This window comes from Electrona antarctica (genome assembly GCF_951216825.1).
Source record: "Electrona antarctica genome assembly, chromosome: 24".
In the NCBI taxonomy this organism is placed as follows: Eukaryota; Metazoa; Chordata; class Actinopteri; order Myctophiformes; family Myctophidae; genus Electrona; species Electrona antarctica.
The window spans coordinates 29,677,804-29,702,505 of NC_136803.1; the positions used below are offsets into that span (position 1 = coordinate 29,677,804).

A 24,702-nucleotide genomic window follows, 5' to 3' on the forward strand; every position below is an offset into this window, starting at 1 on the left:
GTTTAGGGATAATTGGGGTAAGGCAGGAGTATTGGTTCTTAAATGTTTTGAGTCAAAGACCCCCAAAATGACTATGTATTTGGCCGCGAACCCCCATCTAAAATAATAAATGTGTGCCAGGGCGGCACCAGCAGAAGCAAAGATTAGAAAGTTAGAAATGTTCGCTTTTAAAATATATATTTAAAGATTTGCAGAAATTGTCAAGTATTTTTTATTAGGCCTAACTAAAAAATGAGTAGATAAAATAAGTCGATTACTATGTCAAAAGTAAACAAACTAGCAAAAAGAAATTCCAAACCTACCTGTTAAATGTAAAAAATATCTAAGAAAGGTAAAAATATGTGGTCTATAACCTATTTTCACTGTCAAAACATAAATTGAGTCAAAGAAAACTGTCCAAATGTTTTTTTTTGGGGGGGGGGTCCCCAGTTCAAATACGATTATTTTGGGAGGTTGTTGCCTGAAAAGGTTTGAGAATCATTGGCCTAGACGTACACAGTAGTGTGTGGTGGACAAAAAGCCGAGAAACATCTGCCGGGAGTGTTACAAATGCATTTCTAAAGGAGAATGTGCCATGAACACAGTTGCTGGAATAAAAGGAGCCTGTCCGTTCCGTCCCATGTGTCGACTTCTCGCCTGGCGTTGTGAAACTCCAGACTCTTACTGACAGATGGCTTTGAGCAGAGAGGAGCTACTTGTGGGGGGGGATTCACAACGTATACCACAGAATCCCCGATATTCTAATAAAACGGTATCTCTATAAACCACGGCATGTTGGGGGAGAGCCCCCGGTCAGCTCAGGGTCACCGGGATCTTCTTTTGCAAACTTTTCACCCTTGTATGGGACAGAGAACTCTGCACTGGTCCATCCATGTGGCCATATGGAGGCATTTCTCTGCAGAGAAAACAGTCACCTAATAGGGACTGTGAGGATTGCAGACTGTTCCCACAGACCTTTGGAAGCAGTGTTTATCAAACCCTTTTAATTCCAAGGAACCCCAGGTTGATATTAATTATACCACGGACCCCCGGATTTAATTGTGTTCATTGAACTCAGACAGTATGGATTAAAGTCCTCACAACTGATTTCAGTTTTTTTTTATCTTCTATCATGGCATGTTGCATGGCATGTAGCACAGCGATAATGCTTTGGACAATGGACAGAGTAGCCGCTGGTTGTGTGAGATCAGATAAGGCCTCACTCAGACCTTTACTGCATTGCTGTATGCTTGTTGGATGAATGTTGTGTAGTGTCATGGCCGCCCCAATGCATTTCCAATGGGAGTCACATGGTTTGTAGTCCACATTTTGGACTACAAGCTGTTGTATGGCTTTCGGCTGTGTTTCGACTGCGCCCCCCTCATACAACACAAATGTTGTGTCAAACCATGTGACACCCATTGGAAATGCATTGGGGCGGCCATGACACTACACAACATTCATCCAACAAGCATACAGCAATGCAGTAAAGGTCTGAGTGAGGCCTAAGCAAACTATGCTCTTTTCTTTACCGATTCGGGTCTTCATGCCATGAGCATGTCATCCTATATACACACTACATGTTTTATGACTGCACTTGTTTTCCTTTCGAAATCAATGCCAGATATGCACTACCTTTAGTCAAAACGATTTATTATTGCACCATGCAATTCATTCATGTGTATGGATTAAATAAATTACATAGAGGTTACAGAGGGTTGGCAAATCACTGACATTTTGTTTTAACCGTTACTTGGAAATCCAAATGGCTTGAGTGGCAGGACTTTACTACTACACAGGTACTGTCAATGTGAAGGTTCTCATGTCCACACAGAAAACCCTGTCCGTCAGGTATAGTCCAAGAAATACAAAACAACCACCGACAAATCTTCGCAAATGCAAAAAATTGTTCTTGTTGGCAAAGGACCATGGCAAAGACTTTGGGGTGGGTTACTGCTTATCTGTGAAAACACTAGCAGGCCATTGTTAATCCAGCATTAGGAGGATTTACAGGCCATATTTTGTCTTCAGATCCTCCACAAACTCGATGTAGGCAGCCATCGCTGCGTCTTGGGACAGACCTGGAAAACACAAACGCCTGTTAGTCCTTGACCTTCATTGGGGGGGGGAATAAAATAAGTAATCTCCGTGTGTTATGTTCCTAATCCGTTAAAGGAGCATTCAGTGATTTGGAAAACCACCCAGTCTGCCCCGGTAACAAAATGTGCACATGCACACGCTCTACAGTGGGGGGACACGCAACAGGCCAACAGCATGTGCACCCACTCGATCATGATTGGAGGAAGGCCCCTCTCATCCTGATTGGATGAAGGCTTTGCCACCCGCCACCAAAACTGAAACTAGGGTTTGTTGACCCCAGGGGCTCACTGGGGACAGGGAGGAACTCCTTATATGGTCAGCACACTCTATAGTAGGGAGGATTATCAAAAAAAAATAAGTGATATTTGAATGAAGTGAAATCACTGAATATACCTTTAACCCATTTAGGCCTGAAAAAAAATGTCTTCTAAATCCTGACAGTTTTCTGAAATACCTATGTTTCTAGGCCTATATCACTCAATATTTCATGTCAAGGACCCCAAAAATGATCTGTAATTGGCCTCCGACCTCCATCTGAAAATATGTTGTTCCAGGGACCTCACCAGAAGCAAAGATTTGAGTTAAAAACGTTTGTTCTGAAAAAGATATTCCAAATTTGAGGCACATTTTCACGATTTTTCAAAAATAGCAGACCTACAAGCTCGTAGCGCGCCACTCGGTGGCACGCTGAGCTTGTAGATCTGCTATTTTTCAATAGCTAATAGCTAATAGCTTCTACAAACGCCTTCTAAATCCAGCGGATTCGAGTGAAAGTGCAGCTTCAGTAGTTCCGTCGCAAACTTTGACTACTCGTGCAACTCCACAAAAACTGTCCCGATAGAGCCGTCCGATAAAGTGACATGGAACCATTATTATCATCCAGGCGTTTTATTTAGCCTACCTTTCTTTTCATTCCAGGCATCCCATTTTGCACGGCCAGCAAAGTCCAGCAGTCCTGGACGATCTGGAAAAAAAAACATTAAAGTTTTATCCAACATGTTTTTATCTATGAGTGGGAAACATTTTACTCCCGTCTCCATCCCGTGGGTCGCAACCCCTCGGGGGAGGGGGTCACCAAATTATTTTGGGGGGGTCCCCAAAGTTTTTTTTTTTTTTGCAACTGAATGGATAGAAATAGAGAAATAAATGGAAATAAAGAGTTTACATAGTACATGCATAACTTACTTAATGATTATATCTGGTTTCAGTATTCATTTATGATATATTTTCTCTATTATTAAGGTTATTTTTACAGTCAGTTTGTATTGGGGGTGGGGAGGGGGGTGGGGTGGGGCAGGGGTCACGAGACATGGCCAAAGCATTTCCGGGGGTCCCCAGCCAAAAACGTTGAGAACCCCTGTCTTAACTCATCCATCGCCACTAGGGGGCGCCAAAAGGCCCTGACCGCCACCATATATCTTTTATTTTATTTTATATATATTTTCTTTTTTTTCTTTCTTTTAAAGTCTTTATACCATGTTATAAAACACGAAAAACACGTCCTTGGCGCTCCAGGACATCATGAAAAAGAAGTTAAATAAGTCCTTGGCGATGGATGAGTTAATAGACATGGCAAAAATAGTACAACTATTTTCACTAAAGACCCTTTGGTGTAGAAGGAATAAAAGAGGGGACCCAAGTGCAGACCCCTGGGAGTTTTACGTGGTCAAGTCAATGCAAGATTCAGCATAGTCTGTCGGGTAACACCTCATAATGTCCAAAACTGTTACTGTTTTTGAGTGGTGCAACCACTCCAAGGAACAGCAATGAACAGCAATGTCCGTGTTAACCTATGTTTGTGTGACTATGAGCACGAGTACCAATGAGTACCAGTAGGGGCGCTGTTGTGCCAGAAACAGAGAGAGAGATAGTGCTGCACTGTTGCCTGCTAATGAGAGAGAGAGAGAGAGAGAGAGAGAGAAGTGGGGGAGAGGAGAGTTGCACCACTCAGTTCACACGTGTGATTTTTTTTAAAGCAGATCAAATTCAAGAGCAGCCGATCTCAAGTTCGAAGAGATGTGGATCTGCTACTTTTGTGCGACGCTGTAGTAGCCCATGTATCAAATAATCTACAAGAAAAACAGAACGTTTGAAAATGGAGATAAGAGGCTTGCTTTCTGCCCAACAGCAACGATAGGCTATATCAACGATATCAAGTCCATAAAGTAGAACATCTCACCGTGTGTAAGGTCTCCAACGGTGGTCTGCTTGTACAGGCCGTAGAGCATAGACATCTCGGAATTGCTTGGCTTAGTCTTCAGTCTGGTCGCTTCGTCCGCGGCTCTCTCAAAGGCCTAAGATCACAAACAATCACACACAGACACAGACACATGTGTCACCTCTGAGGTCAACAAATAAAGGAATAACAGTGCCCTCTTTTTGATGGAGTGGAACAGTCCGTCTCTCGAGAGACTACCTCTTAGGAAACATGCCCTTTTGTTAGCTTGTGTAACGCAAGATGGACACGATTGTACTGTAGCAGCACGATTCAGAACCTGTTGGGTAAGAAAAGTAGGGTTAATTTATTCACCTTATTCCAGGACAGGTAGGAGAGTAGGATTTCTGGTTTACAAGTGTTGCCATGTCTGCTTATACGAAGCTATGTTGGGCTCGTTTTCAAATTGTAGTTGCTCATTTGGGCTTGTATTTTTAAACCAGTGGTTCCCACATCCCACAACTAGGGAAGAAGTGGACAGATATTGAATGAGGCAGCACAGTGAGCACACACACACACAGGAAAAACTCGATGGCGCCGCACTAGACAAGGGGCCAAGAATAAGGTGAAACAGAAGGATGTCAAACACCTCCTCCTCCTGTGAAACGTGCTAGCGCTGAAACTAGCACAGAGAGTGATTTGTAATGTTATGTCCTGTCCACCTGCCTCACCATTAGATTAGCAAGTGGCCTTGATGACACTGATCCTCAGCACCTGGGCTGATCTAGAGCCCTATAAGAGCAACAAGTCTGTCTGTTGATCCACTCATACAGCACTGTTTAACTGTTGTGAAGAAAACTTTATGAGCATGTTAACATAAAAATAAAAACTAATCTTAGTCTCTGTCCATGTAGTCTTCCTTGAAAGTCTTTTGCTGCCAGCATTCCAGTGGTGAAATCAAATATCTTAACGATTATAATATTGATTATTTTGGTAAGCTTCATTATAATTGACAAAAGCGATTAGTCTGATTAACCACTTAAGCCCTAGTTTATACGTTGTCATACTACAGTCACAGTGAGTGCTGCCCAAACAGGGGCGCATACGTTTGTTAGACATACAACAGTACGACAGGCGTTAGTTCGACAACACCATTGAATTCAGAAGTCCTAGAATGTAAGACAGAAAATGTATCATAACTTCATCATAACCTTCTGGAGATAAGGGGAGGAGGATAGGAGAGCCTCATCTTCATCTGCACTTGATCCTGTGTGATCCATGATGCCCAACATCATGCGTGTGTGTGTTTGGGTGTGTGCCAGCACACCCAGCAAAGAGTTCAGACTCAGGCCAGGTGTGACTCATTAAATCAACCATCCCTATACTCTCACACACACACACACACCTTCACCAAGCCAACACCAAAATACTGTACGGTCAGAATCAGGTTCTGCCAAATTAGTACCAGTATGTTATGATAGATAGATACCATTTCGTTCTGATAAAATAAAAGTACCATTTAGAGTATAGACTGTATAGTGTTACATTTCATACACTGCACAGTCAAAACGAGAGCTGATGCTCAACACACCATTTCCATTTTGTGTTACAAAACGGCACAGCACGGTGCGACCCACATCACATTTAACATCACCGAGACTAGTGTAATGCAAAGCAATTCCTGTCAATCAAAGGAATCAGAAATAGATGGGGTCACCTAATTTGTTTTAAGTTTGTTGGATAACTTAAAAAAAAAACATCATAGAGACATGGAACACTTGCTTTAAACTCATAACATTCTCAAAACTTGAACAAATACTCATACTAGTAACCAGGACATTACTTACAGTTGGAGATGACATGTTGATAGCTAGACAGACTGGCACACCTTGCAGTGCTGTGTCCCAGACCTCCCCAAGTAGGCCGTCCAACCAGTCCTGCAGCTGGGAGACGTTGGCTCGAGCTGCCTTCCTATTGGATGGATTATAAGCAAAGAGGAGGAGTCTGTCAAGTCAACAGACGGGTCAACCGAATGAACCTATGAAATATTTGTGCAACTCACTCACCACCACTCCTCGTTTGGGTCTGGTCTTTTTGAATGTTGTCAGGAGAGCAACCGGGTGCAGTACTTAGTTTAGACAGTATTTGGTTTAGACTAGTCATTGGTTAGACCAGTCATTAGTCCTACAACTACAATCTATCTCAAACCCTAACCCTAACCTCCCACGGGGCAGCACACCTAAACCTAACCTTAACCCATGTCTAACCAATGACTAGTCTAAACTAAGTATGAACCCCGAGCAGGTGTTCTCTCTATGGCTCTAGTTCTCAAACTTCTCAAACCATTTTATTTATTTTTTAAGGATTCTGAGAGTATACAGACAACATTGAGAACCATGATTTATTTACAGGTCATGCTTTATTTGAAAATAATAAACATATTGAACTGCTCCTAGTCTTAGAATGGCTGATATTGCATCTATTGTATATGTATTATGTATTCCATATACAGCACACATGGGCAACTGGCGGCCCGGGGGCCACATACGGCCCACACCTTCACTTAATGCGGCCCTCAGGTTAAAGGGGCATTCCACTCATTTTCAACATTATTAATATACCTTAGAGCTGAAAAAAAAAGTCCCCCCATTCTGTGTTTCCTAGAACTGAAAGATCTGAAAAAAGCATTAACATGGTGAAACGCATCTTGAAGAACACTGATATATTATTGATTTCAGCTGTTACAACTCCAAACATGCAAACATGACCTGCTTTATTCAGGATTTCAATTCAAATATAGCAAAAATAGCAGATCTACAAGCTCAAAACGCGTCGCAGTGCGACACGTTTTGAGCTTGTAGATCTGCTATTTTTGCTGAGACAGTAATACATGGGCACATTACTGAGGTGAGAGAGAGGTAATTGCAACTGTGTCACCTGGGATTCAAACCATGTGTCTCCCGTGTGGGAAAACGAACATCTACAAATCTCTCAATCAAGACTAGAGGGAATCCCTGCTATGTACATGCAAAAAAGGTTCTTTGTTCCCCACTTAGAATAAACCTAAACCAGAAATTGTAATAATTCTAGTAAGACTAAAAGTATTAGTCTTAGTGTTACTTTTAGTAGCAAATTCTGATTTAAACTCAGTCTTTGAACAATCCATTGAACTTTAGGCCTGCCTAGGCTACTTAAACTATCTAATTAACACTGGCATAAAATACACTAAAACATAATTGCTCAGACTCTTCACTGTACTTACAAAACACTGAAGTCCTTAAACCAGAAACCTGTAACGCTAACCCTAATCCTTAAGGTAAGTGGGGAACATAGAACCTGGGGAACATAGGGATGAGCCCCTGCAGATGTGTTGGTTATGTTGCATTATACTACTACCAACCATACAGATTAGTTAAAATTAGGAATGTGCCGATGAGACATTTTGGCCGATATCGATATCCGATATAATCAATTGCTGTTATGGCCGATAACCGATATTACTGATGTCGATATGATGATCATTCTGTATTGAAAAACCACACCCGTGTTAACTGAGTGGTGCAAGGTCTTATAGTCTGATCAGCTATGTCAGTGACGTCACATACTAACCATAGCAACCATGCTCGTTTTTTTGGTACGAACAAACACGGGTACACGGGTACACGGGTACAAAGCCAGTTGTTGGAGTGGTTTGCACCACTCAAAAATTATAATAATTTTGTCCATTCTGAAAAATACATGTAACAGGGTGTCTGCACTGCAGGCTTAGGCAAGTCAATTTTAACTTGAATACTTTAATACACTTTTCCATGTCATCTGTGTCGTCTCTTGAACAGATTGGACAGATATATGCAGTACCGTACTGGCTGCGTACGTGTTCCTATATGCTTACCCACCCCAGGGCCAGCACAATCTTTGCACACAGCGTGGAGAGGGTTTTTGTACCAAGCCTGGAGGAATGCAAGTCACGTTCGGTATGCTTTAAAAGAGACAGGCGTCATGCAGTAAATTCACTCTGACTGCACCATCTACTCGCGGAGCAGTGGTTCCCAACCTTTTCTGGATTGTGGCCCACTTGAAAATCTCAAAAGCGTCCGCGGGGCATATTGGCAGACATACCGGTTGCAATGAATCCAGTAAAAAATACTCCTTGGGCTAAAAACGGCCCCAAATGTGATGATCTCATCACATTTGTGAAGACGGCTATGGCCGGTTTTAGCCTAAGGAGTGTTTTTAGTGCAAAACTAATGCTTGGAATGGGTTCAGAATCGTGAATAACACCTAGTTTGACATGACACATGCTACTTAAAGCATAATTCAAATTTATATAGGTTTGAATAAATGGTACCCCAACGTTCAACGCCTGAATTTACCATGATCCAAAATGTATATACATTTTTAATGTAATTTGGATGACCCTAAGGATCATAAAAAACCTTGAATGATTACTATTGCAATTTATTTTGGGTCAAATCTTAGATTGACTGGCCTATTATATCACCCTCCCCACCCCCTCCACCAAACACTTGCCAATTTTGGGGGGGAAAATTTTATTTTGCCTATTATTTGGGCCAGGGGACACCTTCCAATATCGTCATGCACTCTCAGTGGAGCTTAAAGCTGCATTACTCTCAGGTCTATCAGTACAGGGCAAATGTAGTAGCAGCTATGATCTGATGACACGAGCTAAAAGCTTTTTCTACCACAAGATGGCAGCATTCACAAGGTAATAAAACTTGTTAGGATAAAGAAGTCACATAAGAAGTCACTACATAGTCTGATCGAATACTAACATCTGGACACTTCATAACGTTTCATTATGTTTTCATCCTAAACCAATATGAATAAAGTTCAGACAAGAAAGGTTAGATATACAAAATAAGGTTTATTCTAGGTCCAAAAAAATGTCAATCATAAAAAAATAATTTACATTCACTTCGTTAGGATGGAGTGCCTGACGAGGCCCGGCTTTCATCATGATCTGAAACAAAAATGACAACCCCGTCCTTAACACCTTCAGCGACGAGTCCGAGTTTATACTCCGTTGCACGATGCTGTCCCGTGCCAAAAAATAAGATCTATAAGGCAGTGCAGTGGTGGAAGAACTAAAAGTACTCACATGTTTTACTTAAGTAAAAGTATCAATACCACAATGTAAAAAGTATTGGCATATACTTCAAGTACCAAAAGCAAAAGTACTCATTATGCAGAATGTCCAATTTTCGAGTCAGGGGTGGAGTGGTTTATAATGCATGTTTTGTAATTATAGTAATATGCAAAGTAACTAGTAACTAAAGTTTCCAAATGATTGTAGTGGAGTAAAAAAGTACGACATTTGCCTCTTGAGATGTAGTGGAGTAGAAGTAAAAGTATAGAAAATTGGAAATACTACAGTACAGTAGAGTAAATGTACTTATTTCCTTTCCACCACTGCCGAGTATAAACCGGGCTGAAGTGTCCTGTACGTTAATGAAAGCTTTATGATTGTCCATCGAATTCAACAGGTACCAGTTCTCACAACAGCAGGTCAGTTTAGTAAACGGCTACAGAACCAGTACAAACCAGTTCCATTATTACTCTTTTAAAATTCTTCTTAAATAACACAGCATAATAGACGTCAACGTGACACAGCGCTTTGTTCGAGTCTGGCTGCGGCAATGATTATTTTGACTTTGGATTTCGCTTTCAATTCATTTGGCACACATTGGTGTTTGATAACACGACACGTACTTTGTATTGTTAATATAGTGCCAGGGAATTATTATAGTGCATTCATGTTAGGCTATTCAATTATATAAATTGAACAATGAAATAAAAGTTAAATAAAACAAAACAAGACTAACATTATGTCCCATAAAGAGATGTGTTTAAAGGACAACTTAGTTTCTTTTCAACCAAGGTTCATGTTTTAGGTTGTTGAAAAGTAAAAGATGAGTGTTATTTTTTTATTTTTCATTTGCTGTGTTTTAACGATTTTAGCTCTTTTTGAGCAAGTGGCTAAATATCTTTTTACTAAATTTTACAGCGATTTCTTTATTATTATTTACTATAGTCCTACTAGACCCCAGGAAATTACATCTGGCCACAGCAGTTGTTTTCCGTGTGTCTGAACGAACAACTGACTACTAGGAGGCTGCCATACTGTGTGTCATAGGCTCAATATGTCAGTTTGTCACCAACCTTCAATTAGCCTCGGAAACCCAGACGTTTTTATTTCCAGGGAGGAAAAAAAGGTCTGGGTCCGAGTCCACTTCAATTCGGCATAGAGTAGCGCAAACATCGCTCACTCTCTGCTGATTTCTGAACGTCTGCACCTTTGTTAAATTGACACACACGCACACATGTACACACACACACTCCTCTCTCTCTCTCTGTCGCTCTTAGTCTCATGTCGCGCAGCTGCGCATAGTTTCTCCCGGCTGATCCTGCCGGGAGATACCTATGCCATAAAAAGCATAGGTGAGTTCCAGGCTAACCTTCAATAGATCCCGTGATCTTTTGTGACCAGATGTAATTTCCTGCGGTCTAGGACTATAGTAAGCCTTGCCGAGCCATGGGGCCCGTAAGGCAGGAGCCTATCTCCTGTTTCTGTAGCGTGAGGCAGCTTGATGTACAAGTACACCCCCTGGACATGACGCTAGTATGTCACAGGGACTTATCATTGATGCCAAGCTGGGAGGCACTGGGTCCCATTTTTACAGTCTTTGGTATGACCCGGCCGGGGATCAAACCCCAACCTCCCAGTCCCAGGGCGGACACTCTAACCGCAAGGCCACTGAGCTGGTCCAAACTAGTAGGACTACAGTAAATAATAATAAAGAAATTGCCGTAGAATTTTGTTAAAAATTAAAAATAAATATTTAGCCACTTCTTCGAATGCCCCCTGTCAAAAATAGCTAAAAATTCGTTAAAACGAAAGCAAATGGAAACAGTTTAACACTAATCTTTAACTTTCTCCAATAATAGCGTAAAACATGAACCTTGGTTGGAAAAAATAAAACAAAGTTGTCCTTTTAGACCTCAACGATGCTTAGCTAGCCTGGAGAGGTGCGGGTGGGGAATGCCGTCCCCCTGGTGGCATCTTATTTTATTTTGGGACTTTATTATGTGTCTGGTGTCGAAGCCTCTGCTGGGAAACGTTCCTCGGTGACCATGAAATCAGAGCAGGCTCACTACAGGCAGAGACGTGGTGGTTGTACTTATATTGAAAATGTCGATGGCGAAGGACTAGTTCAAAATACCTTTTTCTTCACTTAAAACAAAACATGTTTCAACCCTAAACGCACGTGGAAGCCACGGGTGATTTTTTAACCCGCAGCAAGGGTTAGTTTTAACCCGCCGTGCATGTCGGGAGCGATGTGTTGTCGGACTAATGACTAGTGTAGGACTACTGGTATGTATTTTTTTTTTGGTAACCCATTTTTCACCCGTGTCAATGATCTAATGTGATCCTGGGCTCTACACACCCTCCGCCAACCTGGGGAGAGCAACGGACTTGAACTCATGCTTCCTTCATGCATGAGTGTCCAAGTTGCTCCTTTACACCTGACAGGGGGGAGTTTCCCTGGTTGGACGTAGCGCGTGGAAGAAACACGTTAACCAGTTCCTTTCCCCTCCATCAGGCGCCCCGGCTGGCCAGGGGGAGGCAGTTTAGAGACCAGGATTACTGCATGTTTTTTTGTGAGGGTACCTACCCTAGGCTAGGGGTAGGTATTGGTATGTCTAACAAACGTATGCGCCTGACTTCAAAATTTAATAAAATGTCTTCTAAATCATGACAGTATTCTGAAATACCCATGTTTCTATGTCGGTGGTGCTCAATATTTCATGTCAAGGACCCCCAGAAGTATCTGTACTTGTTGTTCCAGGGACCTCCCCAGAAGCAGAAAATTGAGTTAAAATGTTCACTCTGTAATAATATATATTCAAAGATTTGAGGCACATTTTCACGATTTTTCAAAAATAGCAGACCTACAAGTTCGGTGCCGCGCTATGAGCTTGTAGATCTGCTATTTTTCAACAGCTAAAGCAAAAGGGGTTCCCGCCCAAAATGGGTTAAAAACGTTTGGAAGAAGCTTGACAACACCAGACTTGACAATGAAACTCGACGGACCATCTCCAGGCCACCGTTCTCACAGAGATCCCAACACCAAAAGCCGAAATGCATCAGCATAAAACAAAAGAGATGTTCCGACAGAAAACGAAGCACTTTGCGATATAAGGCAGACTTAAGGCCACGTGTGACTCTGCCACGAGCCACTGTAATATTTGGGTTAAAGAGCAGGATGTATTTAGTATGAAGACAGGGAGGAGCCCTCTATAAACAACTGCAACAAAAGGCAGGGCGTCTATGAACACTAACAGCAATGTACAAAAACAAAGAACTAATGGAAAATTATTGATAAGCTCAGTTATTTAAAAAAAAGGGATTTACAATAGCAGAGTCAATGTCAGTGATCTACTGTCTATGCGTTGCAGCCTGCAACTAAATCGAGCCTATAACCCTGTAATCCGCATTTCGAACTAGAAGGCTTTCTTACCTTTATTTGTAGTTGTTACGTCCCCACCAAAGAGGTCCAGGTGTTATTTTGCGCAAAAGCGCATTATTGCCTATTTCCCCTACCATAAGCCCTCAATGGGACGTTGGGTTTTTAGTGCTAATTCGCTTATTTCCATCGAAATAAGTAGTGAAGTGTGCCGCTTGGGATGCTATTTAGATTATGAAGAGAGGATATATACAAAAAAAAATATTTTTGAGCGATGGAATTAAGCGAATTAGCAAATTAGCTAAAACCCAACGCCCAATTGAGGGCTTATGGTAGGGGTCCAATAATGCGCTTTTGCACAAAATAACACCTGGACCTCTGTGGTGGGGACGTAACAACTACAAATAAAGGTAAGAAAGCCTTCTCCTTTAAACGAACAAAACATAAAAACGGGGAGGCAGGAGTGTCGCAAATAACGCCAGTCTTCTTCTGGTTCTAGAGGGAACCATTAGCCCGAAGAGAAGCAGTGCGACAACGTCAAGAAATAAGAAAATAAATAAAATCATATTTTTCCTAAATGAATGGTAAAAAAAAAAGTATTTTCCCGCCTGACAACAGTAGAGCTGCTATTGTAGCTATTTAACCCATTATCCCATTTTGACCTGAGATCAGATTCTAAAAATGTCTTCTACATCCTGACAGTTTTCTGAAAAAGCTATGTTTCTATGTCAGTCGTTCTTCGATTTTTCAAAAATAGCAGACCTACAAGCTCGTAGCGCGCCACTCGGTGGCGCGCTATGAGCTTGTAGATCTGCTATTTTTCAATAGCTAAAGCATAACATAATGCTCGCCCAAAATGGGTTAAAACGGGGGAAAGCATATGTGTCATTTTAGCGTTGGCTGTTCAAAAATAGCAGATCTACAAGCTTATTTTTGAGGGGCGCTATAGCCACCTCCTATGTCCAGCTTTGAGGGTTTGTGTTAAACACAATCCCGACCCACCGTTTGGGAAACGGCGTCTGTTCCTTCTAGTACCACAGCATGGTAGGGCTTTAAGCAACTAGTCGACTGTTCAACTAGTCGACCTTACTGGTACTAGTAGTTGACTAGTTGATAAGAAAAAAAAAGAAAAGAACAAAAAGGCGTTTTTCTTTTCTTCCGTTTTTGTAGGCCTCAACTAGAATGCTAGATTATAATCACCAATGTACACAGTTTTTAAATGTACAAATATCATAAAAAACATTAAATATATTTATATATATTTTTTTTACATAATAGGTAGTCGACTAGTAGCCTCGGAAACCCAGACGTTTTTATTTCCAGGGAGAAAAAAAAGTCTGGGTCCGAGTCCACTTCAAATTGGCATAGAGTAGCGCAAACGTCGATCACTCTCTGCTGATTTCTGATCGTCTGCACCTTTGTTAAATTGACACACGCGCACACCCGTACACACACACACACTCCTCTCTCTCTCTGTCGCTCTGAGTAATAGGCCTATCTCACAGAATTTCCCCGCCCCCCTAAATACGCCCCCTTTCGGGGTTAGTGGTGATAGCGTGACGTCACTCCATAGACGCTACATGTTAACAGAGGTTATTTAAGAAGTCTACAACTTTTGTTTTCTCAAGGTAAGGTTTGTTCTATCTGCTCGACCTGATTTACCATCTTGTTTGCTTCATAATAATATTGGTCTGTCACATTTTTACATTAGAAAATGTACTTAGATTCTCCAGAGAAAAAAACGTGTAAATGCCCATGTTAAAGTCACCACTATTTACCGGAAGTGGGCGTGAAAAACGGGCTGTGAGATAGGCTTATTAGTCTCATGTCCAGCAGCTGCGCACAGTTTCTGCCGGCGGATCCTGCCAGGAGCTGCCTATGCCATAGAAAGCATAGGTGAGTTCCAGGCTAGTCGACTAGTAAACTAAGCAACTAGCAAAAATCACTAGAAGTGAAAGCCCTACAGCATGGCAACAAGCAGCACGGTGTGTGTGATTCCGTTGTCATCCTAAACCCTTTGGCTGTGGTCCTTCATACTATTATTAAGCCTGTTACACCGGTGGAACCGGCTACGAAAGGAAAACAGACAATGAGGGGAAAAAAAGCCCTCTGGGCAATCCATAATAAACAGACGCTGAGATTAACAGCATTTTTAAATCTAGACCTTTTTGGGGGTCCTTGCCAACAATTAAGGACCCGTAAACTTTTATTTGGCCCTCGGACCCCACCACGGTGGAAAATGTTTTGCGCACAGAGACAACGGATGCGCCAGCAGCATATTTCAAAATATAGGCGCTAGAGTGCCTGCAGATATGGCAGATTTTACTCTGAAAAGCCCCGTATCCCCCCCCAAACAAAAACCGGGAGGCATAATCTTCCATTCTTACCTCGCGCTGGTCACGCTAAAGTCCCTCTAGAAGCGTTAATATTCCAAAACAAGAGGCATGCTGAAGTCAGACGCCTATATACACGTCCTTAGCACCCCATGGTTTTGATATAAAAGACGTGTATATACGCGTCCTTAGAAAAATAATTGTGTTCAAAGTTTTGCGTTGTGGGCGGCTTGTACATCAGCTATTTTTGAACAGCCAACAAATGGATAAAGTGGCTAAAACGATTGTCATGCTACATTAACTACTCCCCCCCCCTTCCCCTCCCCCAAAAGACCCCTAGCCCTAACCCTGACCCACTTTGAGAAGCATCGTTCTAGTGTGTGTGTGTGTGTGTGTGACTGTGTGTGTGTGTGTGTGTGTGTGTGTGTGTGTGTGTGTGTGCGTGCGTGCGTGCATGCATGCATGCGTGCGTGTATGTTTACGCGGGCCTTCGAGCGCTTCCATTATTTCTGCCTTCCCAAACACGCACAACACACACAGTACTGTACATACTGTCCGTCACAGTTCCAGGGCGCACGCTCGCACTCCCTCCCTCCCTCTCTCTCTCTCTCTCTCTCAGACGTCCGTCATGTCCTCCAGCGATTGGCCGTTGCAGCTGCCGCCGCCGCCGCCGCCCCCGGGCATGGTGAAGCGGATGTGTCGGCCGCACTTCTCCTCCCAGCCGCGGCGGATGCGCGCGAGGCGCGGGGCGGCGCAGGGCAGCGCCAGCGCGCCGCGGCCCAGCAGCACGGCGCACGGCAGCGCCAGCACCAGCATGAAGGTGGGCGGCAGGTAGAAGTGGTAGTGGGCGCCGTCGAAGGCCCGGTCCCAGCCGAACAGCAGCGTGTGCAGGGTGCCCAGGACCAGCGCCACGTAGCCCAGAGACGACTGCAGAACGAAAAGGACGATGACAGTACGTTAGAGCTGTTGGTTCCCATTCACTTCTAGTCATTTTTACTAGTTGACTAGTTGCCTAGTTGACTAGTCGACTAGTTGTTTAACCCATTTTGGGCGGGAACCCCTTTTGGTGTTTTAACTAAGCATTATGTAATACTTTAGCTATTGAAAAATAGCAGATCTACAAGCTCGTAGCGCGCCACCAAGTGGCGCGCTACGAGCTTGTAGGTCGTTAAAATGTGGCACAAATCTTTGAATATAATATTCTTTCAGAAGACTTTTTAGTCAGGCCTAAATGGGTTAACTACCTATTATGTAAATAAATCATTGTACATTTAAAAATCATTGTACATTTAAAAACTGTGTACATTGGTGACTATAACTATACATATATACCTGAGCTTGAGGCCTACGAAATAAAAAAAAGATTGGGTTTTTTTCTTATCAACTAGTCAGCTAGTCAACCAACAAGGTCGAATAGTCGACTAGTTGCTTAATGCCCTAGTGGTTCCCAAACTTTTTTCATGTCAAGGACCCCCAAAAATTATACTCATTAGTCCGCGGACCCCCCCCATTTGAAAATATGGGGTGCGCACGCTTTTCCGACACACCAAAGGTCCGAAGCGCGGGGACATGCGATGCGAAAATGCGATTGTCCGACATGCGATAAAATGCAATAATTTAACTCTTGAGAGCTTAAAATTGAATTTCCTTTTACGCTCTCAAGAGTAAAAAATCTAATAAGGGTCCATTTGGTTAGCAACTCTCCATCAAGGCAGGAAAGAGTACAAGTAAAGGGTTTCAGATATTTAGAAGCTTGATAGAATGATTAGCTTGATTAGAATGATAACAATTCAATTCCATTAGATGTTAGACAGTCTGCAGCTCAAAGTGAGTTATAATGATAAAAACAGTGGCCCTCTTGCAAATATCCTCACGGCTTCACAACCTCGGTGCGTGTGTGTGTGTTTGAGTCATACACTACTTACAGCGAGAGGCGGTCTAATTATAATTCCCAGGCTTGAGCAGTGTGGTGGCCATTAGGCTATATATACCAGCACCCCCCCTCCCCCTGGTGTCAAACTCAGCCGGCAGCGTCGAGGTGCTCAGAATTATGATGACTCTCCGCCCAATAATAATGAAGAGCTCAGCGCTCGCGGCGGCAGCTCTTAATTAGCGTACTGTCTTACTTAAGACACCGTTTTTTAACACGTTCAATCCGGGAAAGCATCCGTTGACTGCAATTTTTTATTTTAGCTATACATATATAGTGCTATATAATGTATATGTTCTCAAAATGGGGTCCCGGGTGGGGGGGGGGGGGAGTTCAGGGGGTCCCCAGCAAAAGTAGTTAGTATGGCTATCGTTAAAATGTGTGCAAATCTTTCAATACACTATATAAAATGGTCACACACACACACATTCACACACTGATGCCGGTGGAAACCATGCAAGGCACCAACCTGCACATCGGGAGCAATTAGGGGTTCAGGGGTCTTGCTCAAGGACACTTCGACACTAGCCTCGGAAACCAGGGAGAAAAAAAAAGTCCACTTCAATTCGGCATAGAGTAGCGCAAACATCACTCACTCTCTGCTGATTTCTGATCGTCTGCACCTTTGTTAAATTGACATACACGCACACATTTACACACACACACTCTCTCTCTGTCGCTCTAATGAATTAGTCTCATGTCTAGCAGCTGCGCATAGTTTCTGCCGGCAGGCTGCCGTGAGCTGCCTATGCCATAAAAAGCATAGGTGAGTTCCAGGCTACTTCGACACTAACTCTGGGGGAGCCCGGGTTCGAACTGCGGGAAACCTTGCGGTTCCCATCCTGTCACTCTACTCCTGAGCCAGAGCCACTGCCGCCCTATATATTATGTTTTAATGCGTACATTTTTAACTCAAATCTTTGCTTCCAGGGTTCCCTGACCCTGGGAACTAAATATTTTGAGATGGGGAGGTCGACGGCCAAACACACAATCATTTTGGGAGTCCTTCACGTGAAAAAGTCCTGAGAACCAATGATGACAGTATCGTCCTTTTTTAAATTTCTACGTCAGGCCTAAATGGGTTAACCCATTGGGTTAACCCATTTAGGCCTGACGTCGAAATTAAAAAAATGTCTTCTAAATTCTGACAGTTTTCTGAAATAAGTATGTTTCTATGTCAGAACTAAGTGCTCAATATTTCATGTCAAGGATCCCAAAAAATTATATGTAATTGGCCACCGACCTCCATCTGAAAATATGTTGTTCCAGGGACCTCCCAGAAGCAACGATTTGAGTTAAAAACATTCGCTCTGAAATAATTTATATTCAAAGACTTTGAGGCACATTTTCACGATTTTTCAAAAATAGCAGATCTACAAGCTCATAGCGCGGCACCGAGCTATGAGCTTGTAGATATGCTATTAATAGCTAAAGCATAACATAATGCTTAAAACACCAAAAGGGGTTCTCGCTCAAAATGGGTTAACTCGTTCAGTATGCAGCAGTAATGGACGTTACTGTAAGCCCGGTGTCGAGGTCAACGAGTTCTCCCATTCCTGCTGTGCATTTATGGTGCGAGATAATAACTACGCCGACACTCATTGACAGGCTGCGGGCATTTGAGTTCAACGTAATATTCTTAATTGGTCCAACACAGTGGTTTGTGAAAGCATGCACAATGCACATCATCCACACCATAACATGGTGCGGGTAGCTTACCCGCATCTTTCTAATATATTTCATAATATATTTCATAATATAGCTTAAACTACCCGCAGCTTTCTAATATATTTCATAATATATTTCATAATATAGCTTACACTACCCGCAGCTTTCTCTGGGTGTCCGGAGCTCTACCACTCTCGTCTGGACTACATGCATAATTAACATAACTGCAATGTGGACGCTGGATACTTTAATGGCGTTTTCAAACTTCTCCGTTCTCGCGTGGAAGGCCTCTTAGACCGTAGAGAAAGATCTATTATTGGACACTTTGCTGTGTGTCTTTCCCCCTATATCTCTCTCCCTGTTTCCTGTCGACTTACTATACATCTATCAATAAAGGCAAAAAGCCCCCCAAAACATCATTAAAAGAAATGTATACATTTGGAAACTTGAAATTAGACATTCTGCACAATGAGTACTTTTACTTGTGTGGTACTATAAGTACAATTTGATGCCAATACTTTTGTACTTTTACTCATGTACATTTTGAATTCTGGACTTTTACTAGTAACGGAGTATTTCTATGTTGCCGTATTGATACTTAAGTAAGAAATGCGAGTGCTTTTTTCCACCACTGGTCTATAGAGAGTATGCGCATGCTTAAAGTGAATGGCACATCGAGTGGCAAATCGAGTGGCAAAGCAACATGCAAAGTGAGTTTAACATTGTTTCATGTCGTTTAATGCAATCAGATTCTGTGTGGATGTCTGGGTTGTCAAGGCCAGAAAGTAGTTTTTTGCCACTCAGTAGGCATTCCTGCATAACTTCCTGGTTTGGTGATGATGTCACGCGCATACCCTCTATTGGAGCATCACAGTCCATTTCAAGATTTGAGATGCAGGTGGGAGCAGGAGGGGGGAACCCAGTGTACTCTCTGCTGCCCCATCTGGCGGAGTCAGGTTAGTCCGCACACTCCCCAGCCAAAATCATATTGAGGTCTCCTTGACATGACAAGGTTTGAGAAGCATTGCTCTGTACTGGTCGTGTGATTCCCACGTTGGTGGAAGCTACTGTAAGCTTCCAGCAGCTAGAAGATCGTTACCTTAACAATACCCGCGGCAAATAACCACTGTTTACTCTCCTGCTTCAGTACTTCTGAACTGACTGGATTGGATTGAGCTCTATGTACTTTATTATTATTGTGTATATATGTACACACTGACGTTCTCATGCAATGTGTTATTTATGTTGTCGTCGGTGTAATGTTATGCTTACATGCTGCTGTGTATTGGAAACATCAGGTGTAGCAAATTAGCAATTATCCCCCGACATCGTTGCTGTCGGGCGTAAAACTCTAAATCTCTTTTTTTTTTTGGGAAAACTGATGGCTTACATCAGGGGTTCTCAATGTTTTAGCCTGGGGGGGACCCCCGGAAATGCTTTGGTCTACTTGCCCAAAGGTCATGCCCACTTGCCCTATAATAAGTAAACCGTCCATTATAAAATGATAGGTAAAAATTTGAATTATCGTTCAACACTTATTGTTTTCTTTCTGGGGCTGTGCGATAAAACAATTCATACCTAGATTTTCATGCCAAATACCTATGAATAATGGCCATGGGTTCACACACGTGTTTTTAAGGTTGTATCCCCTCTCTCAAGTGATACAGTTATTACAGTAAGCACTTGCCCGGTCGGGCAGTGTTGTTTTTGGCAGCAAACTTTGATTTTAGTTTTAGTCATAGTCTCTTGAATAGTTTATTATTTAGTTTTAGTCACATTTCAGTCACCTGGAATGTCTTAGTGTTAGTCTAGTTTTAGTCCACTAAATATCATAGGATTTTAGTCGACTAAATATACAGTCGATTTAGTCGACTAAAATGTATTTTGGCGGGCCTTGTTGCTGTCGTAATAGATGGGCTATTTTCAGCATGCCAACCAAGTGTAAAATGACTTATACTGGATCTCTTGTCCACTAGTCCCTTCCTAACATTTTAGTCTAGTTTTTATTCGTCAGTATATTTAGTCTTAGTCGTCGTAGCTTAGTTTTCATTTCGTTTTCCATTTAGCTTTCATCAGTGAAAAAAGGTAGTCGACGAACATTTTTACGTCATAGTTTTAGTCGACGAAAACAACACTGCCTGGTCGGGCAGCCTGCCTGAAAGCAAACTCCACCTGCCCAAAGGTTTCATTTACCTGGTGGGCAGGTGGGCAACCCTTAGTGTCAACGCCTGATGGTCATACCACGGAGTCACACGTCAAAAGCATTAAAAGCACACCCTAGGTGGGGTTGGCGAAAGGCCCTCTTTCTGTGTGGAGTTTGCATGTTCTCCCCGTGCCCCCCAAAGGGGAGGTCACCCTCACAAAGAACATGCAGTAACCCTGGTCTCTAAACTCCCCCCCCCCTGGCCAGCCGGGGCGCCTGATGGAGGGGAAAGGCACTGGTTGTGTGGTTGGAATGACGTGTTCCTTCCACGCACTACTTTTCGTCTAAACTGGAGTGTTGCGGAGTTGTCTGCTTCGGCAGTCTTTTATTTTCATTTAGTTTTAGTCAGATTTTAGTCATCTGGCATGTTTTAGTGTTAGTCTAGTTTTAGTCGACTAAATGTCATAAGATTTTAGTCGACTAAATCTACAGTTGATTTAGTCGACTAAAATGTATTTTGGCGGGCCGTCGTAATGACTGTTTTTACACCTTTTGAAAATAGCTGATCTACAAGATCACAACGCGTCGCAGCGTGACACGTTGTGAATGATCTAATGTCTAATCTAATGTTGGAATGATCTAATTCTAATGAACACTGGGACACAAATTAATAGCCAGAGTAAAGGATCATGTGTGTGGACTTTACTTGTGTCTTATCCTTCATAATTGGTGCCAAGGTACACACAGCCTCAGGTTCCCTCAACAAACCTGGAAACCCAATGCCATTAGTGTGGCACGTCTTTGACTTAAGACCCAGTTCCGGGTGCCTGACACACGGTGTGTGATTATTTATCTATCATTGTGTTGGGATTATCCATTCATCTCCGTTGATTATGATTATAGAGTTCATGCTTACTCCAAGCTCATTACGATATCGCACTTGTAAATCAATCCTGAATAATAACAAGGGTGCATTTCCGTTCCACAGCAGAACCGTCAACAAGTGCACGGCGTGTTGATTCCACTCTGCAGGGCACAGACGACCTCACGCTGCCGGCTGAGGCTCAGATGGGGAAGCGTGGAATCGCAGAGGACAAAGACGGAGACATTTTTTAACCAACTAAGACCAAGAAGAACGCATCTGTGTCACCGTCATCATCATTGCTTAGCTGTTGGAAAAATAGCAGAAATGATCTGCTGTTTTGGAAAAATCGCGAAAATGTGTGCAAATATTTGAATATTATATTCTTTCACAGTAAATGTTTTTTTTTTTAACTTTATATCTTTGCTTCTGGGGGTAACTAAATGGAAACTAAATGAATACTAAGCTATGATGACTATAACTAAGACTAAATATATTGACAATTTCGTCAACAAATAAAAACTAGACTAAAATGTTAGGAAGGGACTAGTGGAAAAGAGATAGAGTATAAGAGTATAAGTCATTTTACACTTTGTTGCATGCTGATGATCTACAAGCTCACAACACCACGTCGCACTTGTGAGCTTGCAGATCGGCTATTTTCAGCAAGAGTAAAATCAGTCATTATGAGACATCAAGACCCGCCAAAATACATTTTAGTCGACTAAATCAACTGCAGATTTAGTCGACTAAAATCTTATGATATTTAGTCGACTAAAACTAGACAAACACTAAAACATTCCAGGTGACTAAAATGTGACTAAAACTAAATGAAAACTATTCAAGAGACTGTGACTAAAACTAAAATCAAAACTTGCTGCCAAAAACAACACTGCTGCTTGTTTGAAAAGGACCTTTATGCCTTTCTGTCGCCACACATTTACTCCAACCACTGGCCTGTTAACCCATTTTGGACTGAGGTCGATTTTCTAAATCCTAAATTTTTTCTGAAAAACCCATGTTTCTATGTCAGTGGTGCTCAACCTTTTTCATGTCAAGGACCCCCAGAATTATCTCTATTGGGCCACGGACCCCCATCTCAAAATATGTAGTTCCAGGGACCCCCCAGAAGCCAATATATTAGTTCAAAATGTTCGCTCTGAAATATACATTCAAAGATTTGCGCCACATTTTCACGACTTTTCAAAAATAGCAGACCTACAAGCTCGTAGCGCGCCACTCGGTGGTGCGCTATGAGCTTGTAGATCTGCTATTTTTCAATAGCTAAATTATAACATAAGGTTTAAAACACCAAAAGGGATTCCCGTTCAGAATGGGTTAATGGCTTGATTCTACTTCAGTTTCATTCCATGAAGACCTGAGGTCGATGCTACGAAAGCCTTCTAAATCAGCATACAGTTCTCAAACGTTTCCGTGCCAACTAATGACCTCCAAATGGCCGTGGACCCCCAGAAGAGTAGATTTGTGTTAAAAATGTTTTTATTCAAACGATGTTCAAAAATAGCAGATGTACAAGCTTGCAGCACGGCACGGAGTGACACACCATGAGCTTGTACATCTGCTATTTTTGAGAGCCTCTGTTCTAAACCACAGTTCTCGAAAATCCTGAGAGTTTTCTGAAAAAAACATTATGTTGCTAAAAATCTAAAATAACACAGATCCTTTCCTGGTTTCAACGGGTTAAGAGCGACTTAAAGCGTGTCCTTGGGCAACATCAAGTCATCCACGAGAATGACTTAACCCATTTTGACCTGGGAAGGATTCTACAAATGTCTTCTAAATCCTGACAGTTTTCTGAAAAAAACCTATATTTCTATGTCAGTCGTTCTCAAACATTTTCATGTCAAGGACCCCCAAGATTATATGTAATATGCCGCCAACCCCCATCTGAAAATATGTTGTTCCAGGGACCCCCCCGCCCCCCCTCCTCCAGAAGCAAAGATTTGAGTTAAAAACTTTGGCTCAAAGATTGGTGTGCCATATATTCACGATTTTTCAAAAATAGACCTACAAGCTCGTAGCGCGGCACTCAGTGCCGCGCTACGAGCTTGTAGATCTGCTATTTTTCAATAGCTAAAAGTATAACGTAACGCTTAAAAACACCAAAAAGGGGTTCTCCGTCCAGAATGGGTTAAAGACAACGCTCGTTCTCCGTGTTTACAGAGCCCTTTTCAGTCGGTCTTAATCCCAAAACGCACTCTAGGAAAAAGACAAAAAGACAACACAAACACACCGCTTATCGCATACACGCTCTTCTGGGACTCTGTTCTTTAGCATGGAACGGATGGCAGTCGACGACAGATCACTCACACAGTCTAGAACACATACAGTACACCAGAGGAAAAAAGAAGAAAAATCCTTCACACATAACGCGCAATGACAAATGCATACGCACACACTGCACTCAAGCTATTCATAGTAAGTAGACAGACACTAACATGCTTAACCCATTTTGGGCGGGAACCCCTTTTTGGTGTTTTAAAGCATTATGTTATACTTTAGCTATTGAAAAATAGCAGATCTACAAGCTCATAGGTCTGCTAATTCTTTTTTAAATCGTGAAAATGTGATGCAAATTTAGAATATATATTTTTTCAGAACGAACGTTTTTTAACTCAAGTCTTTGCTTCTGGGGGGGTCCCTGGAACAACATATTTTTAGATGGGGTTCAGCGGCCTCTTACATACATTTTGTGGGCTCCTTGACATGAAATATTGAGCACCACTGATACAGAAACATAGGTATTTCAGAAAACTCTCAGGAAGACATTTTTAAAATTTCGACGTCAGGCCAAAATGGGTTAAATATAGCGCGCTCGCGTGCGCGCGCACGCGCGCACACGCACACGCACACACACACGCACACGCACACACACACACACACACACACACACACACCCCCCCCCTCAGGCTGTGTGGGTGGCGGTCCTACACACTCTGACTGGGACAGAACGCCCCTTTTATCGTGCTGCCAGGTGGCACGTGACAAATCTGTGCAAGGCCAGATTAGCCCAGCAGAAAAGATG

At 42.4% G+C, this 24,702-nt stretch overlaps 2 protein-coding genes across 2 annotated transcripts in view; both read right to left on the reverse strand.

Annotated features, from left to right (window-relative positions):
• Window positions 1–1,615: 1,615 nt before the first annotated feature.
• LOC306917269 (acyl-CoA-binding protein-like) lies at window positions 1,616–6,226 on the reverse strand. The gene is made up of 4 exons (XM_079495412.1): window positions 6,082–6,226; window positions 4,259–4,373; window positions 2,981–3,043; window positions 1,616–2,060 (listed from the first exon to the last, which is right to left on the reverse strand). Exons 1-4 carry the CDS (start codon window positions 6,094–6,096, stop codon window positions 1,987–1,989), a joined length of 267 nt encoding a protein of 88 aa, XP_079351538.1. The 5' UTR covers window positions 6,097–6,226; the 3' UTR covers window positions 1,616–1,986.
• A 2,873-nt stretch (window positions 6,227–9,099) lies between these two features.
• LOC306917414 (metalloreductase STEAP3-like) overlaps window positions 9,100–24,702 on the reverse strand; it is a 27,870-nt gene continuing 12,267 nt past the window's right edge. The window contains exons 7-8 of the mRNA XM_079495635.1: window positions 15,606–15,980; window positions 9,100–9,215 (exon numbers count right to left, since the gene is read on the reverse strand). Coding sequence (XP_079351761.1) covers window positions 15,669–15,980 — 312 coding nt within the window. The 3' untranslated portion in view covers window positions 9,100–9,215; window positions 15,606–15,668. The remainder of the gene's footprint in view (window positions 9,216–15,605; window positions 15,981–24,702) is intronic.

Bases quoted from the DNA above. Each gene is read 5' to 3' on its own strand.
- LOC306917269 (XM_079495412.1), bottom strand. The intron at 3,044-4,258 runs GTGAGATGTTCT...TTTTTTTTCCAG, and splicing joins CGTTGGAGACCTTACACACG to ATCGTCCAGGACTGCTGGAC. The intron at 2,061-2,980 runs GTAGGCTAAATA...TGTGTTTTCCAG, and splicing joins TGCCTGGAATGAAAAGAAAG to GTCTGTCCCAAGACGCAGCG.